General features: G+C 43.9%; 2 protein-coding genes across 2 annotated transcripts in view; one reads left to right on the top strand and one right to left on the bottom strand.

Annotated features, from left to right (window-relative positions):
- Positions 1–867: 867 nt before the first annotated feature.
- LOC114206193 (claudin-22-like) lies at positions 868–5,122 on the top strand. The gene is made up of 2 exons (XM_028099859.2): positions 868–1,343; positions 4,699–5,122. Exons 1-2 carry the CDS (start codon positions 868–870, stop codon positions 5,120–5,122), a joined length of 900 nt encoding a protein of 299 aa, XP_027955660.2.
- The window catches only part of WWC2 (WW and C2 domain containing 2), a 198,940-nt gene continuing 175,334 nt past the window's right edge, over positions 3,952–27,557 (bottom strand). Inside the window, exons 21-23 of the mRNA XM_028099772.2 lie at positions 25,468–25,710; positions 6,876–7,003; positions 3,952–5,353 (exon numbers count right to left, since the gene is read on the bottom strand). Coding sequence (XP_027955573.2) covers positions 5,287–5,353; positions 6,876–7,003; positions 25,468–25,710 — 438 coding nt within the window. The 3' untranslated portion in view covers positions 3,952–5,286. The remainder of the gene's footprint in view (positions 5,354–6,875; positions 7,004–25,467; positions 25,711–27,557) is intronic.

Here is a 27,557-nt window from a genome sequence, read left to right as displayed (position 1 = left end):
AAACTTTCCTTTGTTCCATTAAAAATGATCAGCATGGGGCTATTTACTTTAGTGGTGAACCGACAGAGATGTTCATTCCGACCTACAAAGTCCTATTGCTTAACTTTCCCACAACATAGAGAGCATATTTAAGCAAAGAAAACAAACAGTGTGCATGCACAGGTGCATGAATTTGACAGAAAGGCAGGGAGGTAAGTAGACTTGAGATTTAGGGCTCTGTATGGTTTCACGTGTTATGTCGTATAGGTAGCTCAAGGGTCTTAAAAAAAAAAAACAGACCCGACTGAAGGTCTAGAGAGATTTCCGAATTAAGATCCATTTGTTTGGGTAAGAAATATTTTTCCTGAACCTTTTAAAAAGGGACCACATTCAGTATTACTGAGATGTACGTACTGAAATCCGAGAGTGGTAACACATGGCAATGTGACAGGTGCAATTAGTAAGATAGAAAGCCTTGGAGCTGAACCCAAACTGCCGACTAAGCAGGTTGCATTTAGACTTCTTAATTCTTTTGAGTTGTTAGAAAGGTTGGGAACAGCCTGAAAGCCATCTATACGTTAACAGTGACAGGAGGATGAGTACTGCCTGGTGTGATTTCAGAGACAAACCGCGACCACGGTCAGCCGCGAGGACGCGAGCATGGCGCTTGGCCACACCTCGGCGTTGCCGGTTGGCAGACTTATTTCCCTGTCCTTTCCTGAAAGCCAGTTAACACAGACTCAAACAATAGGCACTCTGGCAAGAATCCTTTACACACAATGAAGAAATATTTCCGAGCTCTGAGGTGAGAGCATAAGGTGTCACACTTCTCTGCACACCAGCCAAAAGGCAGGAGTTGGTTTGGTTCAGGCTCTGTGGGGCTCGGGGATGGCTTTAGTATTTCGGGCTGTGGCACAATTCGCTGGGATCTCACTATCTTTGCTGGGATGGGTGTTATCCTGTCTTACAAACTACCTGCCACAGTGGAAAAACCTCAATCTGGACTTAAACGACTTGGAGAACTGGACCATGGGACTCTGGCAGGCCTGTGTCATCCAAGAGGAAGTGGGGAGGCAGTGCAAGGCCTTCGACTCCTTCCTGGCTTTGCCCGCCGAACTCAGGATCTCCAGGATTCTCATGTTCCTGTCCAACGGGCTGGGGCTCCTGGGCCTGCTGGTCTCCGGGTCCGGCCTGGACTGCCTGAGGACTGGAGAGACGCGGCGGGGCCTCAAGAAGGGGCTGCTGATCCTGGGAGGGATTCTGTTCTGGTCAGCAGGCCTTTCAGCCCTGGCTCCGGTGTCCTGGGTCGCCTGCAAGACGGTCCAGGAGTTCTGGGACGAGACTGTGCCAGAGATCGTGCCCAGGTGGGAGTTTGGGGAAGCCCTCTTCCTGGGCTGGTTTGCTGGGTTTTTCCTCCTCGTGGGAGGGTGCCTGCTGAACTGGGCAGCCTGCTCCACCCAGGCTGCCCCAGCTTCGGGCCACCAAGCAGCGGCAGAAACGCGGTATCACCGTCAGCACCGGGAGATGCACAAAGCCATCTGAAAACCTAAGCCAGAAAAGCGTCGGCGGTGTCCACTCTTTGAGACGCTCACTCCTCTCTGCGTTTGGTAGGATTTCCTGCTACACAGCCACCCATTCACTGCGTTTTTAATTTTCTAAAATGCATCCCCGCCCCCCGTGGCTATTCGCTTCTTAAATTATAATATCCTTCTAAGACAGTAAAAACACTTTTATCTTCTATTCTGAGACCAAAACCACTCAAGGTTTAATAGTAATCATACTCATTACTGTGGATGAATTTTTTCAATTTTAAAATAGATCCAGTGATTGCACAGAGCTGGTAAATAAAACATTATGGTAGGGCTTACGTATCTTTGAAGGTGTTACTCATAGAGATGAATCATTTTGGCAACTGGGAATGTTCCTGCTAATCATTTACTGCTTTCAAGTGTGTAAGATCACCTATTATATTGAAACTAAAGTCTTATTGCATATTTATTGGGAATGGACATCATCAGATTAGACTAAAAAATTGCTGGTTCTTTGAAAAGCTTGAGAGGAGAGAGATGTGGGACACATCATCTCCTTTGTAATTGGAGACCTCAGTGCCTCTATGGAGGCTTTTCCAAAAGCCAGCCACATTCCTTCATGCTTTCCTCACCAGGGTAGAAACAGAGGGTGGCAATCTGGTGTTTGGGGAGATTCACGTAAAATATGGCCCCCCAAGTGTGCTCTGGCTTGGGTGCCCCGTGCTCTGTGGTAGATGGCAGATGCCTACTGTCAGCCCCAGCTGCCTCGGGGCTCTGAGGAGCAGCCATGGGGGGCGCTGCAGGTCAAGCTCCTGGGACCCCTGCCCCACCCCCAGAGCACAAGGCCGGGATGGGCTCACCTTGGAGACCCCTTCTTTTACTCGCATGATAAAAATACGCCGTCTTTTCTATCAGCAATACATATTGCCCAACCCAGAACCATTCCCAGCAAATGGCTGGCCTGGGAAGTTCTGATGATGGATTTGGTATTTGCTCGAGTAAACTCTTGTTGGCACCAATCAGGGAAATTGAACAGTAAACAACACTGAAATTAAGTATGAGGCAATATGCATCTTTGTTTAAAAAAAGAAACAAACAACAAACCCACTGACCTTTTTTCCACCCACAAACACAGGAAAAGTGCAGAAACCAAAGTTAATCTATGTGATGTATTTGCATACTTTTACAGACGAGACAATTAAAACAGAAACATATTCAGAATTTAACCTGATTAAATATTTAGTTCAGTCCTGAGCTTTTGATATTTAATACAATATAGATAAAGTAATAGCAAAAAAAAAAAAAAAGATTTTAAATTTGATTTGCCGGCTACAGAGATTCAGCTAAACTTTGTTCATTTGGCTAGCAATATTTTTTTTTGTACCTGTAACTTAGATTCTGATATACAAAATTATAATAACATACTGATAATTCAAACTTGAGAACTAAATATTACATTCTTTTTACCCTGTGCAGAATAAATTCTACCTTTAAAAAATAGTATTTATAATATTAAAATTCGTATTGTTCATATGGTTTTGTGATCAAGTTATTAAAATGTTTTGTCACTGTGAATCATTTGGGTTAGTACAAATATGACAGAATTGTTAAAAGCTGCCTATAAATACATAACACTATTGCTGATTTTTAAAGTGTGGAGAAGGATTATATTAAAATAAGTTTGTTTCTCATGTTAGAAATGAGCAAATTTTGTAACATAAAACCCAAAGTGTCTTGGTCACAACTGTTAACTACCAGCCTGAGACAGATTTTATTCTTTTATACTTCTCTGAAACTTTTTGTATTACAAAAAGTTAACAGCGAATCTGATGAAGATTTATAAAGGTGTAGATATTCCAATATAACCTCTTCTATGTCAAACATTTAAAATGGCCAGAACCGAACTATATATTAAACAGAACATAAATAAGACCGTAAATAAATAAATGAAGAAAATAAAATCGTACGGCACAACTACACATAATCCTATAAACATTTTCACGGTCAAACTAAGAAGCTGCAAACAGCTGACCTTCACTTAGCTCTACATTAAATAAACCTCTGTCTTTCACATTTGACCTTGACAAGGATGAATGGTACTGTCTTTCTAGTTCTCCTTAGTCATCTGATAGAATGAACCGCGCGGCCCTGAAGGACTGTGTGCAGTCAATTCACAAGGCTGGGTTTTGTTCGAAGTCGTGTCACATCCGGCTATAGCTTCAGAGACATTTAGATATAAGTGGTGGGACAACTGAGGAAAAAATAATTAAAGTTCCAGGCTCAGAAATTGCTTAATTTGAATTTTGATGCTGATAAAATGAACTTTGCAAAATAGGGATAATTACTTTCAAGAAACTAAAAATTCTTGCTGGGGATTCTATCTTAGAAATAGAACCTAACCTTTTTTTTTTTTTAAGGGGTCTATTCCTTGAAGGTGATTTTTGCATTTCTAAAAAAAAAAAAAATGATTTCGTTACAGAAGATGGCTAACCGAAAATCGCCTCTTCCACTATAAGTGACTGAATGATAAGTAGGATTTAAATTGCATAAATACTCTTTATTTTAAAAACCTTTATGCTGGCAGAGCTACGCGGCAGATTTCTTTCTTTTAGGCCGTGCCTGGCTGGGGACGGGGAGGACACTTGAGTCCGTTCCTCTCTCTTCATTTAGTTCGTCTAGAATTGTTTTCTGATACAAATGCCTTGGCCCATACTTCAAATTGATAATCTCCCCAGGCACACTCTTCTCTTGGCCTCCTTACCACAGACCACAGAGGGGAAGCCCCTAAACGTGGGAGCTGCAAAATAATTTCTAGTGAATGTGAGAAATCTGTTTAATAAAGTTTTTAAAAAAATTTTTTTGTGGCCACTTTGATCCAATCGAGATTTCCTGTCTCCCCAAAGGAGTGCGCACGCGTTTCCCTCCACGAGGCTGGCGCTGTCTGTCCCCAGACGGCCGGCGGCCCCAGGCTCGTCCCGGGCACCACGCTCAGACCTCGGACAGAACCTCCCCGGAACCCGTCCGCAAGTTCCGGGCGTGCTCGCTGAGGGGCTGACTTGAGTGTGGTTAGGGTACCTGGCTTTCTCCTCTCTCCCCACCCCCTTAATGTGACAAATCACAAGGTCTCCGCTATAGCCGGGAGCACTGCTCCTCCGTGTTCTGAGATTCTCACTCAGCATCTGGTTTTTAGACTAAAAGAAAAGGACAAAAAGGAACTTGTTTTAAGGAAGCAAGTGCTCCAACACAGGTCACGGGGTGAGCGCAGCATCTGTTGCGGGTGGACTCGGGGCTGGACTCACATTTGCCTTCAAACGCCAAGAGCCGCCCCGGGGTACAAAGATACCACGTTGGCCTGTTGCCATCCTCACAGTCTGCCCGTGAGACAAAGAAGGAAAAGCCAAGATCGCCGTCTGCTGAACCGAGTTATTTCTCAACAGTTGGTTCAACAGGACATACACCGGGTGCTGCCCCGATTCCATTTGTACAAAACACAGCCTCCTGGCAATTCGTATGTACTGGACAGCATTTGTGTACCAGATTATTCCATTTGGGTTATCCGATTTTTTCTTTTTTTAAACATTCAAGAATTACATTCAAGGTACTTTACAAATTAACACGTTGAAAATCTGATGTGAAACAAAAGCTCTTTAAGAGTTTGACAGTTACGTTACAAAAAGAACCCCCCTCCCCAAAACCAAACCAAGCCAAACCAAAGTTCAGTCTTGTACCCTCCCCAAGAAGTGAACAGGTGACAGAATAATTTCTTTAGGGGGTGTAATCACACATCATCAGCTGGCAGGGACGGGATGCTTATCTTCGCTCTGGTGAAGTAGGCAATCTTCTCCCTAGAGGCAGGGGTGAGAAATAAACCGGCTTGATTATGATGTTGAAAATACTCTGTGCCCTTTAAAAAGAGTCCCAAGAACAGCGTAGTGTCTGCAAGCCTGCGCAGGAGGTCTTTTCCTCAGGCAGAACTCCATGAAATCAAGACCATCTTCCCCCTTTACGGGAGGATAGAAAGCATATAAAGGAGCATGGTAGCTCCGGCCTCTGGTTAATCTCCCCCTTCCTGGATTTCCAGCGTCAGACAGTTTTTAAACCCCCAGCGGGTCAGTTATGAGTGCTTCTAAATGAGGCAGGAGAGGATGCAAGAAGTCCGAAGTCCCAGGGAACTTCTCAGGGACCTTGTAGAAAAGTACATGGTACCAGGAAAATTTCTTTAAAATCGATACCATGCTCAGGGAAGGAAGGAACGTGGCTGTAGTAAAGGCAGATCTGTCCCCAGTCCCGAAGCAGGGATAAGGAGAAACAACCCGAAAGGGAGACACTGAGAAATACCAGGCAGAACAGCTTTCAGAGGTTAGGAGAGTATTAAAAAAATAATAATAAGGTTTTAAGATTGTAGAGTTACCAAAGACAGGAGCAATATATTCACTTTTGTACAAAATTCTTCACATCATACATAGTACCCCCATCCACACATACTTACTGAGGATGTGTTCTGTTACGCAGGGCATGCCGGTAGTGATAAAGAATAGAGAAAAAAGAAAAGCACCAGCCTTCCTTTGAGAAACTAAGAGTCCATGTAGATGGTGGAGGAAGTGTGGGGTCAAGAAGCAAGTGCGGAGGTGGAAAAGCTCTAAACTAAGGAAAGGAGAGAGAAGAAAGGGAGAGGCCCAGAACTATGGGCCCTGGCACAAGAGTTCTCTTTGTGGTTTGCATCCTTACAGGGAAGGGGGCGAGCTCAAGACGTCACTGAAGGCCAGAAGGAGAACCCAACGGAGCACGTGCCGCTAGTGGGTTTCTTCGGCTCCCGCCGGAGCTGTCACATCCCTGAATCAGTGGCCACCTTTGACTCCTGATTTTGAACTTCCCTTGACAAATCAGAGGACCAAGGAACACGGGGCCCCTGATTCCAGGTCATACAAGCAGGCAGGGTGTGTGTGTGTGTGTGTGTGTGTGTGTGTCCCCAGTGCTGGGGGCAGACGGAGCACCCTGCTCTCCCATCCAGGCTGGTGGCAGCTGCAGGGCACCCCAGACGCCCCAGGCCCCCGGGGAGTATCCCCGAACCGGCACGGCGCGGGTGCCTAGGAGGGGCCCAAGGAACAACAAAAAGCCCAGAAGCCCTATGCCCCTTTCTGTGTTTTCTCAGTGAGATGCGCCATCCGCTTCTGGCACCCCAAGTTCCTGGGAGCTGGGCTTGACTCGGGTCAGGGCCGCTGCCGGGGGAGTCTGTAACCTCAGGAAGGAGCAAACGAAGCTCACAAGGTAGGAGAGGATTTGGGGTCTCGTAGGCTAACGCGGACTTGCACCATAACTCAGACGGCGCGGGGACAAGCCCAAAGTGTCGCGGGCGGGGCAGATTACCTGAAGGACTGCACCTGCCGAGGCACCTTGCGGCTCTGCTCCCGGAGCCGGCACACGTCCTTGGAGACCTGTCGCATCAGTTTCTCCGCATTCAAACCTTGCTTCTGCTCTTCTTTTGACTGTTCAGCCTGGCGAAGGAAATAAAACCCCCAAACCCCACAGAACACTAATTAGAAAGCTCTGGAGATGTGCTGTAAGGCTTGAGAGCCTGGGCCCTGAGCCCGGAGGCGGGGTTGGGGGGGGGGAAGGAGCATGCGCAGTGTGTGTGTGTGTGTGTGTGTGTGTGTGTGTGTGTGTGTGTGTGTGTGTTCGTCCTCTCACCAGCAGGGAGCACAGTCACTGATTGTCACAAGTATTAAAAGATCTTACTAGGTAGGTAATATGTGATCATTTTACTACGTCTGGGAAACCCAAGAACCCGAAAAAAGAAATGAAAAACTACTTACACCACTGTGACCAAGAAACATCTCCTAACATTTCAACCTCTTATTCATTTTTTCAAACTTTTTTTTCTATCTAAACCATTTTAAAAGCTGTTTTCTGAAGTAGAATTTACATACCAGGTTAGCTTCTTTTACTTAGTAATATGCATTTATGATTCTTCCATGTGTTTCCATGGCTTGATTGCTCATTTCTTTTTAGAGCTGAATAATATTCAATTGTTTATACATACCAAAGTACAAGTACCATCACTCTCGGATATCTTGGCTGCTCCCAAGTTTTGGCAATTATAAGGAAAGATGCCATAACATTGATGTCCATAACTTTTCAGTTCCTTTGGGTAAATACCAGCAAGTGTGACTCCTGGATCATTTGCCAACAGCATGTTTATTTACTTTTGTAAGAAAATGTTAACCTGCATCTTACACTTATACAATATTATATGTCAATTACATCTCAAAGCTGGGGGAAGAAAGAATTGAAAAAAAAATGTCATACTGTGTACAAAGTGACTGAACTATTTTGCATTCCCACCAGCAATGAACAAGAGCTCCTGCTGTACCGCATATCAGCCAGCATTTCATGCTGTCAGTGAAGAGTCAGCGTTTGAGAGTTTGGCCATTCTAACAGGTGTGTAGTGGTCGCTCACTCTTGCTTTAATTTGCAGTTCCCTAATGACATATGATGTGTAGCACCTTTTCATATGCTTACTTACCATCTGTATATCTTTTTGGTGAGGTGTCTGTTTAGGTATTGGGTCTACTTTTCAGCTGAGTTGTTCATTGTCTTATTGTTGCGTTTTAAGAGCTCTTTGTATATTTTGGATAACAGTCCTTATCAACAGTCCTTTACAGTTTTGTATTTAGGCCTACAATCAATTTTTAGTTAATTTTTGCTAAGTGTGTAAAGTCTGTGTCTAGATTAATTTTTTTTTATGTGGATGTCCAGTTGTTCCATTTGTTGAAAAGACCCTCGTTTCATTGTACTGCTTTCACTCCTCTGTCAAAAGTCAGTTGACTCTCTCTGTATTTACATGGGTCTGTTTCTGGGCTGTCTATGATGTTCCGTTCATCTGCTTGTCTATTCTTTCATCAATATCACACTGTCCTGATTACTGTTGCTGAACAGTAAGTCCTGATGTTGGGTAGTGTCAGTCCTCCAACTTTGTCTCCTTCAATATTGTGTTGGCTATCACCTGTCTTTTGTGTCTCCGTATAAACTTCAGAACCAGTTTGTCTATGTCCACAAAATAATTTGCTGGGGTTTTGACTGGGATTACATTAAATCTATAGGTCAATTTGGGAAGAACATTTTTTTTTTTTTTTAAGTAGGTTCTATGCCCAGTGGGGAGCTTGAACTCACGATCCTGAGATCAAGACCTGAGCTGAGATCAAGAGCTGGATGCTTAACCAACCGAACCACTCAGGCGCCTGGGAAGAACTAACATCTTGACAATATTAAGTCTTCCTATCCATGAACATGGACTATCTCTTCATTTATTTAGTTCTTTGATTTTATCCATCAGGTTTTGTATTTTTCCTCATTTAGATCTTATACATATTTTGTTAGATACATAACTATTTCATTTTGGGGGGGTGCTAATTATATGGTGTTTTTAATTTCAAATTCCACTTGTTCCTATAGAATATAGAAAAGCAATTGACTTTGTGTGTTAACCTTGTATCCTGCAACCTTGTTATTGATTTCCTGTTTTCAATGTCATTGATTTCTACTCTAATTTTTATTTCCTTTCTTCTGATTGCTTTGGATTTAATTTACTCTTCGTTTTCTAAGTTTCCTAAGGCAGAAGCTTAGATTGACTTCTTTTCCAGTATATACATTCACTATTATAAATCTCCCTCCAAGCACTGTTTTTGCTGCATCCCACAAAGTTTGATAAGTTGGCTTTTCATTTTCATTTGGTTCAAAATGTGTTTTCTCGAGATTCCTTTTTCTGACCCATGTGTTATTTAAAAACGTGTGGTAAGGTCTCCAAGAACTTTGGGATTTTCCAGCTATCTTTCTGTCATTGATTTCTAGTTTTATTCCATTGTGGTCTGAGAGTAGATACTACATGATTTGTATTCTTTTGTATTTTTAAGTTGTATTTTGTGGCACAAAACGTGGTCTCTCTTGGTGAATGTTCCATGTGACCTTGAGGAGAATGTGAATTCTGCTCCTGTTGGATGAAGTAGTCTATGGATGTCAGTTATATCTAGTTAATTAACAGTGTGGTTGAATTCAACTACGTCCTTGCTGATTTTCTGCCTTTGGGATCTGTTCATTTCTGACAAAGGGGTGTTGAAGCCTCCAACTAAGAGTGGATCTACCTATTTCTCCTTGCAAATATATCAGTTTTTGCCTCACATATTTTGATGCTGTGTTGTTAGATGCATACACATTAAGGATTGTTACCTCTTCTTGGAGAACTGACTCCTTTATCATTATGGAATGTCCTTCTTTATACTGAACTTTTATGCTCAGCTGTCTGCTCTGTCTCAGATTAATATAGCTACTCCCACTTTGTTTTGATTAGTGTTAACATGGTATATTTTTCTCTATCCCTTAACTTTTAGTCTACATGTGTTTTATACGTAAAATGGGTTTCTTGTAGACAACATATGGTCAGGTCTTGCCATTTATTCAACTCTGACAATCTCTTTGCATTGGCAAATTCAGATCATTAATGTTTAAAGTGATTATCGAGGGGCACCTGACTGGCTCAGTCAGTAGAGCATGGGACTCTTCATCTTGGGGTTGTGAACTGGAGCTTCACGTTGGGTGCAGAGATTACTTAAAAATAGAGTCTTAAAAAAATAAAATGATTATTGATATAGCTGGAATGATACCTACCATATTTATTATTGTTTTCTTGTCATTGCTCTTGTTTGTTTTTGCCTTCTACTCTTTTGCTGCCTTTTGTGGTTTTAATTGAGCATCCTGTATGACCATTTTCTCTCCTTTCTTAGCATGTCAATTATACTTTTTAAAACATTTTTAAGTGGTTGTCCAATATTTTGCAATATGCAAAACACCACAGTACTTTACGGGTAGTGCAAGTACCATATAAAAATAAAATATTCCTATTATCTCCCTGTTGTCCCTTGTATCATTGCTGTCATTCATTTCACTTACACACAAGCATATATATGTCAAATACAGTGTTGCTATTATTGTTCTGAACTATTATGTTAGATTAATTAAGAATAAGAAAAATAAAAGTTTTAACTTTACTGTCACTAATTCCTTCTTCAGTGCTCTTCCTTTCTTTATGTATATCCTAGTTTCTGGCCTACACTATTTTCCTACTCTCTGAAGAGCTTCCGTTAACATTTCTTGCTAGGCAGGTCTACTGACAACAATTTTTCTCAACTTTCATTTGTCTGAGAAAGTACTTCTCTTTCAGTTCTGAAGGATAATTTTGTAGGGTATAGAATTCTCAGTTGGTGGTTTGTTTTTCCTCTTGGCACCTTAAATACTTCACTCCACTCTCTTTGCTTGCATGGCTTTGGAGAAGTCAGATGTAGTTCTTAACTCTGCTCCTGTAGAAGTTACTCTGGCCTCTTTCAAGATTTTTCCTGTATCTTTGATTTTCTGCTTTGAATGTGATATGCCTAGGTATAGGGTTTTTTGGTTTGTTTGTTCTGCATTTATCCTGTGTGTTCTCTGGGCTTCCTGGATCTGTAGTTTCATGTCTGACACTAATTTGGACAACTTCTCGATCATTATGCTTTAAGTACTTCTTCTGTTTTTCTCTTTCTTGTGCTGGTGTTCCCATTATGTGTAAGTTAAACCTTTTGTAGTTGTCCCACAGTTCTCAGATATTCTGTTCCTTTTTACCGCCCTCAGTCTTTTTTCTCTTTGAGTTTCAGTTTTGAAAGTTTCTACTGACATTTCCTCAAGTTTAGAGATTCTTTCTTCATCCGTATCTAGTCTGCTTACAAGCCCATCGAAAGTATTCTTCATTTCTTTTAGTGTTTTCGATGTCTAGTATTTTTTTTAATTCTTTCTTAGAATTTCCTTTTTCTTTCAGCTTATATTGATCATTTATTCTTGCATGTTGTCTACTTTTCCCATTAGAGCCCTTGGTGCATTAATCATAGCTGTTTTAAATTCCTGGTCTCCTAATTCCAACATCCCTTCCATGTCTAAGTCTGGTTCTGATGTTTTTTCTGTCTCTTCTTTCAGTATGCCTGGTGATTTTATGTTGAAGGCCAAACAGACATAATGTACCAGGTGACTGGAACTCTGTAAGTAGGTCTTTAGTAATGAAGAGGAGGTGTGGGGGACAGGAAGTCTTTTATAGTCTTATGATTAAGTCCAGTCTTTTGGGGAGCCTGTGCCCCCAACGGAGAACGTAACAAGGGCTTCTCAGTCCCGCTGCATCCCTTAGGTGAGACAGGGTGGCTGGAGTGGGTATTTATCTTTCCCCAAGTTGGTTAGGCTCTCATAAAACTTTTCTAAGTTAGACTCTAGTAAAACAGTTGCTCCTGAGGGCAGCTCTTGTTATCAGAATGCTCTGTTGTATTTCAACATTTTCCTCTCTCTGGTGGAAGCACAGATTTTCTTTTCTGATATTCACTAAGAGGATCTAGTAGAGCTCCTAGATGGGAACCCACAGAAGTGTGGGGGCTTCCCATGGCCGGTCCCCTGGAGTTTTTAACTCTTAGGCTTGTCTACATGGAGCCTCCAGGATTCATCAATTGTAGTCTAGGTTCTCTTACCCTGGTACTGGTTCCCTCAGAGTTTCTGCTCTGGTGAGTTGTCATTTTCTGTGCTGCCTCTCTCTCCAATTCTGGGGGCAATGTTTTCACCCATGACCTCATTTTCCTGACAGATCTAAGAAGAGTTGTTGATTTTTCAGTTTCTTCATTTTCTTTCCTTGTTGTTAGGGCAAAGTAGTGATTTCCTTATAGGCCAATCCAGGAAATGGAAGTCCGTAACTTTTTAATAGTTTGATAAGATCCTTTAATAGCTATAGCATAATTATTTAATTAGCCTTCTGGAATCACATATTTAAGTTATTTCCATGCTGCAATGTTCATTGAAGTGGGAGTTAGCAATTTAAGCATCTAGATAAATGTACATTTGGTTACATTAGATTTACAGGAGATAAGAGCAGGCATATCGTGCTTTTTTTGGAAAACTATCCACAACATGAGTATATCTGCATGCATCTATAGGTACATCTATATCTATGTAGAATTCTGCATTTCTATCACCCCACTATCAGGGAGAAAATAATCACAGTTTTGTTTAATTTGACTTAGAGCTTAAGAACACATCATCTAAAAGGACAATTCCTTAGCTACATAAGTGAACTGTGAAATAGGAAATAAGGCTTAGGTATAAATGTGCTACTTGTTACTCCTCGTCCCTTCATATTTGGAAATTATGTGACTTATCCATATGTAGAAGCTGACCTCCACAAAGGCATTGACTCCCACCTGCATGTAAAGCAAAGAGGCTGTCTGGTTGTTAATTTAGGGTTTTGGCTCACGGTTCGCCTTGGGGTCTGAGCTGTTTACATGGGTCCATACGCTTCAGAAGGGCAGGGACTGTATCTGGGGTTTTTTGTTTTTGTTTTGGTTTGGTTTGGTTTGGGTTTTTTTTGGCACTGTTTAACATAATTTATAGAGGTCCAAGTGCACAATAAGGATTTTTAAGCCAGTGGTTTGTTTTTGAAAACTGCCTCTACTTGCAGAAGCTGCTTGTGATGTTGTATTATAAAATGAATTACAGTAAGTCAAATGGCTGGAGACATCACGTTACATAACATACTTAATGAAGGGAAATGTCATCTAGAAGCAGTCTTGTCAATACAGACTTAAAAACAGTAGTTATCCTCACCTGACAGAAATAGAAATCTAATTTAAGTTACTTTGAGTTTGGGGAAAGAGTGAGATCTTGTAACTATGTGAATTGGCTTTTTGGCATTTGTTTGGGAAGCTGCTTTAAGAAAAGGAATTCTAAACAGAATTTTTGGTGGTGAAACAGGGTAGCTTCCCTCCTAATCCTCCCCAGGGTGTTGGGGAAACTGAGCCAGTCAAGCACGCTCTAGGAAGCTCCCTCGTGCTGGAGGTGACCACGTCGCTGCTCTTACTCCAACAGAAACCACTGTTCCTTTTATCCTTGACAAGATGCAACGTGACTTGGTTTACTCAAATCTGTGTCTCAGGCTCTCTCTGGCACATTTACCAAGTACCAGCCATTTTCACAATGAGACCTGTGGGCAGCACAGGAACTAGAGATTTCTTTTCAAGGCACCCTTACCCTGCCTCCCTTTCGGACGTGGCTTGAGGGTGGGGCCTTGTCTGCCCTCCTCGGTGCCAGACTCCCCAGTGCCTCCACACGCCTGCACAAAGTGGGGGTGCAGCGGACACAGGCTGAAGGAACGAGTGTCAGTCTGTGGGAAAAACAGGCTTTTAGATGATGACTTTTAAGATTAATGTGCTTCAGTAACCCTCAAAAGATTTAGAAGAGCCTTGGTTTTTTTTCCAGTGATGCCTGACTACCACAAAAGCTCTCCAGAAGGCCAGAAAATAAAGACTGATGGATTTAGATTCAGATTCGAGCAAACACCTGCACTTCTCTCACTTGAAAGGTGTTCAAAAGACAAATGATAGCGTCAACAAACCCATTTGTAACTCAAAAAACAGACAGGTGTAGAAAAGGGTCTTTCAAGGAGAAAAATAGGACATAACCGAAAGAAAAGGGCACTGGGTCTGAGCAGGTGTCTCTCGGAATAAACACGAACGGCAAATAAACATGTCTCATCAAAGTGACACCATTCTCACCTACCAGGCTGTGAACATTAAAGGGACTGGGAGTCCGAGGGACAGCAGGGTGTATGTCCCAATGCCTGAGCCTCCGGAGGTGGGAGAACTGTGCTACAACTGCCCAGGAGGAAGCATCTGGAGTCACATGTGGCCCCCCAAAGTGGGGGGGGGGGGTCTGGGTGTTGGGGGAAGGGAGTTAGGGGCCAGGAAGACTCAGTTCATGTGGGAGGCACCCCACCCCAACCCTGGTCAGCCTCTCTCCCCATGGGCTCCCAACGGCTGTGCTCCAACAACACAATACGAAACGTAGTGCTGCTTAGTGGGGGCCGCTGGTCATGGTGGTGGCAGCTGGGGCTGTAAAGGAAATGGTTGGGAAAATTTAGAATGTCGGTGTTTGTTGGCAGCTTAAGGCAAAATCTTACAAAGACAGAGATCAACTCAGGCCAGAAGTCAGCACTGGCACAAAGAGAAGGAAGAAAAAACAGCCTTGCTAAGGGTGGTGGCCTGCAGCCTACAATCTAAATTGACTGGACAATCCCATCACTGAGATCCTTTTGGACTTGAAAAAGCCAAGTCTTTCTGTTATAAACTTTGGAAGGAGAGAAGGCTGGTGCTGGCAAAAGGGGGATTATAAGATCTTGTCTTCCCATATGCACCCACTGCTTCAGACTCTGTCAAGGCCAGGAAAGGAAAGAACAAAGTTTTAGCCTTATAAGACTTGACAGAGACGAGACCTTTGCCTGTGGCTGGTTGGCAGCCAAACTGACAGGACCAGCAGCTCTACTACTACGCATTTATGCTTTGGAAACACTACTGAATCCAGAAGGGTGTCCCAAAATGTACAGGAATGCTCATTTCCACATTGTCCAATAACTGAAAATTTGGGAAATTGTCATTAGAATAAACAAATAATTACGATGTATCTACAGGTGAATGACTTAAAAATAATGAACTACAGCAACATTTACTAAAATGGAAAGCTCTTTTTCACAGAAGAACATAGAATCAGGTGGGGGGAGAAAATCAAGTTTTGCGACAATTTGTCTTCATGACCCTATTTTTGTGTAACCCTTCCAAATAACACTAACACACACACACGGCATAAGAAGGAACCGGAAGGACAAATGCCAAGGGGAATGGGACTTCAACAAGGCATCGCTGCTTTTTGCTTTCTACACTTCTGTATTATTTGGCTTTGAACAATAAGCATATGGTAATTTTTTAGCTAAAGAAAATCTTTTTAAATTTTAAAATATTCTCAAAGCACAAGTGTACTTACTCCCTGTAAATCTGAAGGTAAAAATGCTGTGGCCCTTTTCGGAAAGATGAGATTTTTAAAAATTTACTTATCCAGCAAGTACTTACGAAGCACCAAGCATACTCACACCACTTTATGGAAAGCTAAATATCGTGCAAAAGGGCACTCCTAGTACTTTGCTAATCATAATCCCCTGCAGTTAACTTCTGACTTTTTTCACCACAAAGGATCCTTTTCCAGATATTTTTTACTGCCCCACTTTCCTCTGCCTGTTTTGAAAGATTCTGTCTAGAAAGGCAGCCTTTATTTGCTAAGTAATAATTCTCTCTTGATTATTTTGCAATTGGTGAGATAGTTTAGCTGTCACTCGAAGATTCCAAATTGATGTCATTCGAATTCAAAGGGGCCAAACGGGATCTTTTAGTTACTTTGTGAAGTCTTATCTTTAGCAAACGGATGCTTTTTCATCAGGTCCCGGAGAAGGAACCACTGACTTCGTAAACAGAAACAAATGACTTCTCCCATGATGCGGTCTATCAGATTGCTAAGCTGATACGTAGACAAAAGTATTGGTGCTATCCTAATTCTTGGCAACATGCAACATGAATAAATCAATCTTAACATAGCCATCCGCTTATTGACTTAAACAACGGACAGGTCGGAAAAGGCCAGAGAGAGAAGGTACGTACTGGGTATACTTGGGTAAGAAAATATGGGCCAGTTTCTCCGGGATGTATTTCATCAGACGAGAATTACAACAGGCTCCCCGGGCCCTGTCCCGCCTTCGGTCACCTTCCACAGGAATGGAACTGCGGGGGTCTTGTCTTAACCCGCTGCGGAAGAACACCGGTAAGATGGTCCCTCTAAATAAGGCTGAGGCCACTGCCTTTCCAGCATGTTTGTGGGCACTGCAAAATCACTCTGAAGTCTGTTTCTTCGGGGCAAAATGAGACTGACCGCCACGAAACATCTTCCTCTCCCTGCTGAAGAAGCGCATACTTCCCTGAAAACTACCTTTGTCTATGTGTCTGTACCTACGCATCTGTATCTCTCTCTCAAAATCTGGGTGACCAAATACATCATGAAATTTTTGTCAGCTGTTAATAAGAGCAGCCAACTTTCGGGCAGTTAAATCCCCATGCTGAATACCTCACTGTAATCAGTAAGAATTATTTTGTTGAATGAGGTATTAGTATCTTTGACACATGGTTTTCTTAGCAGATTCTAACTTTAAGAAATGTTAACATCTGTATTATTTTAAGCTTTAAAAAAAGGCTAGCATCACAGAACTTTGGCGTTTTGACAGGGAAACACTCTGAGGAAGAAAAAGGAATTTCTGCTTTGTAAGCAACATGAGGCTCCTTTGGAAAAAGACCAACCCTTCCTCAGCACCCCTCCCCTCTCCTCACCCAACAAGTCATGATAAGCTGCCTGGTTCACAGGCTTGGAAGCCACTTTTTATGCCCCAGACTCCAGAAGAGTATGATTAACCTTTAGTTTATGCCATGGGCGCCTGACCTGCAGAAAGGTCCAGTGATTTACTTACAGCCACGCTGAGAAGCCTAATGGAATAAAGGACCACGATCCAGTCCGAATTTACGGTCCTACGTTTCTCGCTCTGCTTCCTGAGGGGTTGTACGATACACGAAGCCACTGACTGATTCAGTTTTTATTCTGAACTACAAAACAGACCTTCCACCACAAAGGAGGAAGGTTATGGAGCGTGACCCTGAGACCTGACAGCCTTCCTGACAAGGGAGGCAAATCCAGGACCTGCTGCTGCCTTCAAGTAACTGCTTTTCTGGGAGCTGTATTTTTTTATGGCAATTGGCAGGCTCTTTGCTCACCGTCAGGCATTTTATGACCGGGCTGCTGAAAATCCCACAAATCCCCACTACTTCAGGGAAATGGTGGGAACCAAAGGGCAGCGTGTGTGCGTGCATGTGAACAAAGAAGTGGATGTGGAAATGAGGAGCAAGCAGGAGAGAGAAGTCCATAGTGGTTACCAACGCTTGTGGCCATAATGAAAGGTACACCACCGAAATCGTCTGTATTTTCGCAGACGAGGCCGTTCCAAACTTTAGTGGTGAGAAAGCCAAGTATGCAACTCAAGTCGTCTCTGTATAGAGTTGGTAAGCGTGAAGAGAAAAAACCAGCTGTCCTCGGGAATCAAATGGTTTTACGATGGTATGCATGCACTTGGCTTTGAGCGCTCCATCCTCCCTGTCGCTTGAGACAACAGCCGTCCTCGGGCAGAAGGAAGAAAACACGCAGGGGTGGGCGGGCTTAGCGCAGCTCCTACAGTTCGTAGGAGCACTGCTCTAGTGGCCTGTGGAAGACCCAGCCGCGGACGCCTTTAGATGGAAAAGCCTCAAGGAACCCCATCTCACCTTGGACTGCAGAATTCTCGAAGCACGGCCTGTGTCCTAACGGTTTGGCTCCTGGGCCCCGCAGCCTTCCAGTTCCACACATCTCTCCGCACCTTCACTTATACTGAAAGCATGTTAGATCTGATCTCAAACAGATCACAGATTTTGCAACTGCAAGGGATCTCGGGGGTCATCTGACCCAATCCTCTTATTTTGTAGATTAAATACGTAAAATCCTATTTGAGCACGGAAAAAATAGAAGCCCCACATAGGCACTTTTTTAAGGCTGATTTGTCTTTAGTTTGTTAGACGAGGAAGGAGCTGTGACAGGAAGGAAGGAGAACAGCAGTGAGAAAGCAGACCTGGTAAAGAGGATGTAGCTCCCATCCCGCCGTGCTCCCGGGCCTTTGCTGGTACAGTCACTCTCTTCCTTCACACTTACACCCTCAACTGAGACCTCCAACGTTTACCAAAGACTTTTTCACCAGATATCAGCAGGCTGGGTAAAGAGCTCAGCCCTGTATCTCGCACACAAATATAGCATTTTGTTTATATGTGCATCAACTCTAACAAAGGAGTTTGTACTGAGCTATTAATGGCATCCCCATCTGACGTTCACGCTAACGATCTAGGAAACTGATTGCAATGGTATGGAAACTTGAATAAAATCATGAAGACAACCACCTCAGCTCTTAATGGCCCTTAATTATTTAGACACATCTCCATGTTTATTCCAAGTACTCCATCAATGCTGGAATTTTCTTGATGAGAACTGGAAAACGAGATTCTCACTCTGAATCAGACACCCCTGACATGTGAGCCCAGACCCTCTCCTTTCCTGCTGCCCTTGTGGTCATCAGCTCCCTGTGGGGTCTGGGGGACTTCATGGAGGCACCCCCAGAGTCTCCCCTCGTGTCCCTTCTCTGAGCCTCCTGCCCCTGCCGGAGACTCTCCCACTGAAGCCACATGTGCCGCGGGATGGCCTGGCACCCACACGTGCCCCCACTAGAGCGATTCTTTCCTCCTTCTGCCAGAGGAAGCCTGTGAGATGCAGTGTGCAGGGCTCCCGGGGGCCGGCCCTACGGCGAGCAAGCAGCACCCAGGGGCCATGTCCTTCCTCCCCTACCTCGCCTCTGCTCTGCTCGAGGCTGCGCCCCCTCAGTGACACAGTGGGACAGGCGTGTTTAGCCCACGCGCCGCACAATCGCAAGCGAACCCTCCTTCAGCTCTTTTCCCTCAGTATCTTGCTGTGCAAACTGATTATGAAACCAACTAAGTGACGGTTCATCAGATATACAGATCAGAAAACCTCTATTAAGATATAATTAAATTTCTAAGCATAATCATCAATGCCACTTCTGTAAGGATGATTATAATCATCAGTAGTTCATTATGGGGCCAGAATCATGCATAAGTAGGTACAATTTAATGACTAAACAACTGCAAATTAATACAAAAAGAGACCACTATTTTACAGAAAAGAATTCTCAAGTGTCACTTTTCCTAAGACACTTTCCAAAACCGGAACAAGACCTGCCTATGTCCCGCGTTGGGCAACACTCCAGAGATCTCGGATCTTCGCAGTCGTGCTACAAACAGCAAACGCCCAGGATCTCTGAAGTGTTTCTGGGGAGCTGCAAGGCCAAGTGCCCCGCTCCTGCCTTAGCTGAATGAGTGTTGCTATGGTGGTGGGAGGAGGCCTGCTCCATGAGCAAAATGCATCCAGCGTGGCATGCGAGTTAACTCGGCCGGCGAGGCCAACTGCACGTGGCTTTGTGCAGAAGCGTGTTGGGTTGTGCTGAGGTTTTAAGCACGAAAATCCTCGCACACCTGCAGCAGCACTCTCAAGGAGACACTGGTTCTGGGGTAGGCCCGGGAAATGAGAGCACCTGTCGGTATGACAGCCGGCACCCACTTTTCAGATGGTGACTTGAAATGGGGACAAACTGCTAATAATTAGGAGATGAGAGGGGAAAATACCACTCACGACACACAGCTACCTGAATGACACAGCTGTTAACAGTTTTCAAAGAGGTCACTTACAAAGGAATTTAGTTCAACTTTGTATTATGCCTGGAAAACCTACCTGATACTCCCACGATTATTTCCGCCAGTAAGAACAGTCGGATGGGCTCATATGATAAGTACGAAAACAGGGCAGCCAGGGATCGCCGCAGCCTGCAAAGTGTTAACAGGCCACTCCATATCACTGCCATTACTTCCCTAGATGGTGACCGTGACCGTGACCGTTACATGATATGCTGGGATCAGAATCATCTGTCAGAATTGTTGAGGCTCAGGCACGAAGCAGTGTCTTCCCTAAGCCCCTAGGTTTGACCTGATAATATCCCTGGACCCCGGGATTTCAGGGATACTTGGTCCCAGGACCAACCAAGGCACAGTGTGGACCCAGATGCCCACACCACGGCCGTGCCTAACCTTGAGGGCAGTGCCTTGGTCCCAGGGCCGTGCCTAACCTCAGGTGGTCAAGCTATCCTGGGGCCACCAACCGTTTCTCATCACTCTCTCTATGCTGCATTTATCTAACCACCAGCAAGTCAAGAGGCAACTGTGTATTCTAGTGGTGGGTAAGGGGCGAGCAAAACTCAAAACAGGATAAAAATCATGGCCGGCAAGCAAGTTCAGCAGGCTTTAATGAGGCAGAGGAGATTTCTGGCAAGGTAGGATGGAATATCCACCATAATGCACCGTAACACAGAAGCAGCAAGAGGGTGGCCTTCTCGCTCCCCTAGGGCATTTACATGGGAGTTTGCCTGCTAGGCCAAAGGCACCCAGGAGAGCAAAGACTTGCGTTAAAGAGGTGTTTCTCCTTTACAGGGAACAGTTCTGCTCAAGTTCCCCAGGACCGCCCTCCCAGAATTTTCTGCGGCTGAGAACAGATACACATTCTTGACTGGCTCATTAAAGGACAGATCCTTAAAATGAACACACGTGCCTCAAACGTCAACTTTTACTTGAGCGCAGGTTTTCAGAGACTTGACAATGCATCTAAGTGAGCCCTGAAGATCTCCTGGGTTGCGGGGTTCTATACCTCTCCGTTTTCATCTACTTGCACTAAGGATTTCTTTAATGAAGAAGGAAAACAAGAGTCACCCTAAAAACCTGCAAACCTTGAGTCATCTAGTAACACCAGCAAAGGTCTCAGAGTTCTATACAATGAAAGACTAAAACCAATCCACCTAGGAAATGGTGCATTTATGATACTTTGATCTCAGAAAGGATGCCTCAACCCTGTTTCTTTCAATCAGGATCAGACAGCTTGGATCCTGCCCAAGCTCCCCCCGTTTTATTTTGTGGCAAGTGAACCAGCTGATGTCGTACACCCATCTCTACCACAAGTTTCCCAAAGAAGCCTCCTCTTCAAAAACCTTTGGTAGCTCCCCATCACAGCATTCAAGACTCTCATCAATTCTGCCCCAATCGACCTTATCGCCAAGTATGCAGGACACAGGTGTCAAGAGATACAAAAATCAAAACACAAAAAGATGCACCCCACATTTCTCACTATGAGTTTTTGACTTTGATTTTTGATATTTAAGTCTTTAATCTATTTGAAGTTGATTTTTGTAGGTAAGGTAGGCATCCAACACCTCTTTTCCTGACCTTTTCCCCAGCTTCACTGACTCAATAGTCCGTCGTCCTGCCACAGGCTGACCTGCTACCTCCCCACCCGGCAAGGCTCTACACGCATGTGCATCTGTCTCTGGCCCTGATTTCACACCACTGGTTGGTCTCTTGATTCTCCCACTGCATCCTTACTATCTACCAACTTTACCAGCTTAACGAGCCCTGCTTTCTTGCAGGGCAAGTCCCGCTCTTTGTTTTTCTTCTCCAGAAGGGTCTTGGCTGTTCTTCTTCTTCCGTTAATTGCACCAATTTCCAGGAAGATCCGTGTAGGCATTCAGCTTGGAATGACATCGAATCTGCGGGACACTTTAAGGAGAATCGACTATTTCCACAATAGTAATTCTTCCTCTGGGTCAGGGTGGCAAACTATGGCCTGCATCTATTTTGGTAAAGTTTTCTGAGGACACAGCCCAGCCAAATATTTATGTATGTCCCTTCTATGGTGGCTCTTGTGTTACATGGGAGAGTTGAGAGGTCAGTGAATGAGAACCCTCTGGCCAAAAAATTTCTTCTTGGGCCCGTCCTGGGAAAAGTTTGCTGACCTCTGCTCTATACGAATGTAGCATATACTTCCCCATGAATTTAGGTTTTTTTTTTTTTTACTCTCCTCATAAGGTTATTTAAAGTTTTCCCGGTAACATAATACAAATTTTTGTTGAATTTATTCCTTGATACTTGATATTCTTTGATACTGTGGTAAAAAATATCTTCAAAATTAAATTTTCCGGTTGTTTCTGGTTGGCATATAATAGCAGTGCAATGGACTTTTGTAAATGATTCTTCTATTTGCACATCGTGTTAAACTCTTATTCTTTGTAGGAACTTGAGGATTTTTAATGTACGCAATATGGTATCTGCCAGGGATGACAGCTTTATCTCCTCCCTTCCCGTCTCTCTGCTTCTACTTTTTTCTTGCCTTACATCGGTTAGAAGTTCTAATACAATGTTGAGCAGAAGAGCATTGAATGCCCGTGTGTGATTTTAAAGAACAATTCCAATGTTCGTCTATGTAGGACCGCATTTGCTTTTGGTTATTCTCTACCAAGTTAAAGATATCATCTCTTCTTAACTTACCAAGAGTTTTAAACATGAATGAATATGGACGTTAATCAATATTTTTCCTGCATTTGTTGAGCTGATCAAAGCGTTCTCCTCCTTAATCTGTTGAGGGGACTCATTGTACTAATGATTTTTCTAGTGATAAAGAATGCTTGCACAATTCAACATAGTCACAATGTAGTATCTTTTACATACATTGTTGGATTATATTTACTTATATTTTATTTAGGATTTTTGCATCTATACTTATGGATGGAACTGGCCTGTGATTTTTCCTTTTGGTAATATCTTTGTCTAGTTTTGGTATTAGGGAAGTTGGTTACAGAGAACGAGTTGTCAGGTGTTCTCTCTTTTTCTGGTGTCTGGAAGAGTTTATGTAAAATTGAGATAATCTTTGAAAGTTTGGTGGAACTTGCCTACAGAACATCTAGACCTACGTTTTCATTGTGGATAGATTTTTAATCACCGCTTTCATGTCTTTAAGAGGTATAGGATTTTCAATTGTTTCTCTCCCTTCATCCATTCTAATATGTTCCATTTTCCAAGATACTTGTCCAAATTATGGGCCTGTGTCTTTGATATTATTCACTTATCTTTTACATTTCAGTTACCGTAATTCTATCCCTCTTTAGTTTTAAAATTTTCTGTATGTGCATCTTCTCTTCATTGATCTTGCCAGAGCTTTGTCTATTTTTGTTTATTTTAGTTTTTTTCCAAATAACGAACTTTTTGCTTTACTGAGCCTCTCTCTACACACTGGAAATTAGATAGCCATCAAAGCAGTTCACAGACGAATTTAGCAGTATTATATAAGGTAAAAAAAAAAAAAAAAAAGAGTCCCAAAAGATTTTATAATTACTGATATCCAAGGATCTGGAATTTCAGATCATGACAAATCAAAAACAAACAAACACCAAAAAGCCCAAAGGCGCAGTGTTCTGTTTAAATCTGTACTTGTAGGGGCGCCTGGATGGCTCAGATGGTTAAGCGTCTGCCTCCGGCTCAGGTCACGATCGCAGGGTCCTGGGATCGAGCCCCGCATCGGGCTCCCTGCTGAGTGGGGAGCCTGCTTCTCCCTCTCCCTCTGCCTCGCCCCCGCTCATGCTCTCTCTCTCTGTATCTCTGTGTCTCAAATGAACAAATAAAATCTTCAAAAAATCAATCAACCAATCAATCAATCTGTAGTTGTAAAACTCTACTGCAGCTTTGAAAGCCTTGGACCCATAGGGGTCAAAAGATTGTGATGTTTCTCCATGATATTAGAGTTCATCAATGTCAACCAAGAGTTTGAAATGATTGTTGATGATGAATTCAAAGACTCAAGAGAATAAAAGCAATGGTTATTATCAAGGTGACAAATGTAAGGGTTGGTGATTTCAGTTTTTGATGCGATTTTCCATTGTCAGAGATGGCCACTCTGTGGCACTGCTGTCCTGGGGGCTCATATCTATGGACCCTTCCCTGTCGAGAGCTACCCTGGACATTGACTACTGCAGGTTCCTGCACCTGCTGGCCCTTCGACCCACTGTGGACGAAATCCCGCTGCCTGCCCTCAACACCACTTTGCTACTTCCTCCACGAAACGTTTGCTGATCTCACTAGAAAGTGATTTCTCTTGAGGACCTGGTGTATCTGGCTCATCTCCTTTGCCAATCCATAAGCTCTGAGAGGGCACGACAGTGTCTAATTATCCTGGTAGTCTCTACAGGACCAAACATAAGGCCTACAGTTCAACTCTCCACTGAACAGAGATACTTACTGATGTTCTACTGTATGCCAAGGTTTCTCTCTATCAGGTGGGACATGATACAGATATGTGATACGTTTTGTTGCTTAAACTTTCTCTAAAAATTATTGGGATCAGTCTGATCCCTAAAATTCATTCATTAAGTTTCTGAGTTCCATCCAGGATTAGTAGTGCTAGTCAATTAAACGACTCAAGTTTCGCTGTAGTACCACACACTAGTGACCAAACAATAACTCCAGGCCAGAAAGGGAAGTTTATATGATGGACAAGATTTTCTATTAGTTTAAGAAAGTTTATAATCTATTTCAGATTTCCATCCAAAACGCTTGAAAGAATAATGTTTTGGCATTTGTAATATTTCAACTATGTGGAAAATTCTATTTGTACATTACATATGGATTTGGATACTCTCCTATACCCAAATATGAATTCTAAACTTCAGAGAATAAACCAACTGATAAATATGCAGGTTCCAGAAAATTTTGGTTGTAAGTAGGTGGCAGAACAATAGAAATATACCCTAGTTTTTTTTTAAGATTTTTTAAAAATATTATTTTATTTTGAGTGAGGCAGAAGGAAAGAGAGAAGCAGACTCCCGACTGAGCAGGGACCCTATTGTGGGACTCAATCCCAGGACCCCAAGATCATGACCTGAGTTGAAGGCAGATGCTTAACCAGCTGAGCCACCCAGGCGCGCCCCAAATACCCTAGTTTTTAATCAGTGATTTTACCTTATTTTGTATAGTAACCTGTATGGTGAAAGGCAGGAAATAATGCCAGTATGTGGAGTGTGATCTTTTTTGAAGGAAAGAAAGAATGTGAAAATTTAGAAGCATTAAAATGAACAATGCATTTACAACTGAGGTGGTTCATGAATCTTAAACAGCTACTCAGAAAATTCAAATGAAATTTGTCATTTATATTGAAAGTTATATTGTATTTATTTGCCAAGTCTCGTGTAGAGACGGAGACGACTGCTGAGCAGAAACAGACCACCACTCTCCCTGGCGGCTGTGCTCCTTGCCGGCAGGCAGGTGGCCAGTGGGGTGGGGGTGATGTGGTGGGGGGACCTCCTATCTGTACCCTGGTGGGTGGCAGTAACCACTCTCTTAGCAGTAGCCTAGGTTAAAAAAAGGCCTATGACAATGGGAAAAAAGTGTTCTGAGTTCCAGGAAAAGGACCTGAGGACTTGGTCAAACCCAGGTGTAAGTTGGGGACCTTCCACAGGGCAGGCTTTAGGATGCACTCTTCGCCCGCCCCTGAGGGACAGTGGGGACACTGAGATCTGTACCTGTTTCTCAGCTTGTTTCAGGAGCTTCTGGAACCTCTCATCTTCCAGCACACCCAGCGGAAGGTCAGTCTCTCCCTGAGCTTTCAGCTCCTCCAGCTTTTGCCTCAAGCCCCTGAGGGCCTGCAGCTCATCATTGAGGCGGCTCTGCCGGGTTAGAGATGCCTGAAGGTCCAGTTCTAGGTCTAGAGATGTGCGCACTGGGCGTTCTTGTGCTGTTCTTCTCAGGACTGGCTGGCAAACCGTCTGCAGGGTTAGAAAACAACACAACAAAACACCCTTATTATGTGGGTACTCATTATTCTGCTCTTTGTCCTTCCTGGCACATGACAGCCAGCATTTCCTGGCTCCTTTGAAGTGAGGCACCACCGGCCAGGTGACCTGCTTTGGCCGATGTGGCAGTGCTGTGTAGGCACCACCTCCGGGCAGAAGCCTTTCCAAGCCAGGGTGAGATGTGTGGATTTCTGTCCCCTGCTAGTGGGACAGCAAAGATTCAGAGGCAGAGGCCCCGTCAGTGTGGGTCCTGAGCGAAGACAAAATGAGCAGAGCATCTAGCCAACCTGCAACGAACACGTAGCTGAGCGAGAAATAAACTTTATTGTTTTAAACCACAGAGATTTTTTAACTTGTTACCCTAGTACAGCCTCTCCTGGCCTGGCCAATTTACTACACAGAGCTTCTGCCCTCTGTGAAACAGACATACAAGAAACTGACCCTTCGTCCATTTCAGGACCAGTGACCGCACCCCCAGAGCACACTCCTTTAGCCATCATTTCTGTAGGTGCCGGCCAGAATGTAGCTGGTCATTCTGATTCTGAGCCCCTACTCTCATCAATATGCTGAAATCCCAGTTCCTTCCTCGATTTCCCATGGTCTAATATCCACTTTTACCGTGAATCACTGGTGCTCTTCCCAGAGCCAGTCTTATCTATTTCGCAAGAAATAATTATAGCGTATGTGTGACTAAATGTCTGCTGGGGTGGGGGCGGGGGGTGGTGGGCCAAACCCCAGGAAGAGAAGCCCCACTTGTTAACCTTGAAGACTTCCAGCAGTGAGCTGTGCCACAGGAAGTCAGGGAAGGGAGAGGTGGCTCGGGGCCGGTCATGCTTGCCTGAGGAAAGGAAGTCCAATGAGGCTGGGTAAGACTGCAACAGTGGAGGGGAACAAGGAGGGTATTTTGTGCCCAGATTGCTGGCAGTGGGAATGGAAAATAAGAGGTTAGTAATAAAAACTGGCACTATTTGATGCGAGGGGAGGGACTCGAATTTGAGAAGTACTCGCTCGGGCTTGAAGATCTGGAATGGCGGTGGTGCTCATGACAGATGGGGGTGGGGCAGCCTGCGTCCCCTTCCTGTGCCAGAGCCCTCGCCCAGGGCTGAAGAGCTCGTACCACTCCTCTTCCTCACCCAGCACATACTGCTGTAATGTTCTCTCACGTTCTTAGGAGGTTCCCTCTATTCAGCCTCTGCTCTAACAAACCTATTACACAGCAGAATCCCTGAGACACACACTCTCTTTGGCTGTATGGTTTTTCAGAATCAGAAATCCTTCCTCGTGGTTATGTAGATGGAACCTTTCTAAGGACTCCCATGTGCAGCGGTGTGCTGGCCGACGTTTAATAAGTGGCTCTGGGTGGGGGCAGGGGTGGAGAGAGGAGCACGGGGCGCAGGGCTCGCCGATTTCTGTGGTGTGAGTATGGCCGCCGTAGCTGTCTCCGTGCTGCCCGCGGGATGTCACTATGCCGGGGAGGACTGTAATGGTACCCCTCCCAACCTCCCACCCCGCTACCACCTTCTTTTGAAATTTTATCCAGGTGTCAAGGCCATGGACCCCCGGCACACAGTCTTTTAGATACTCCCAACCAGATGAGCTCCTTCCTTCTTTTTTTTTTTTTTTTTTTAAGATTTTATTTATCCATTTTAGAGATGAGAGAGAGAGAGAGAGAGAGAGACAAGCAAACTCCTCCCTCAGCACGAGCCCGATACCGGCTGGATCCCACAACCCTGAGATCATGAGCTGAGCCCAAATCAAGAGTCGGAGGCTCAACCGCCTAAGCCACGCAGGCGCCCAACTTCCTTCCTTTCTTTCACCCA

This window comes from Eumetopias jubatus, unplaced genomic scaffold (genome assembly GCF_037043125.1).
Source record: "Eumetopias jubatus isolate StellerSeaLion01/CBP00866 unplaced genomic scaffold, mEumJub1_p1.0 scaffold_2, whole genome shotgun sequence".
Lineage (NCBI taxonomy): Eukaryota > Metazoa > Chordata > Mammalia > Carnivora > Otariidae > Eumetopias > Eumetopias jubatus.
Note: the sequence above shows the minus strand (reverse complement) of the source record. Positions and strands in the feature narration are given on the sequence as shown.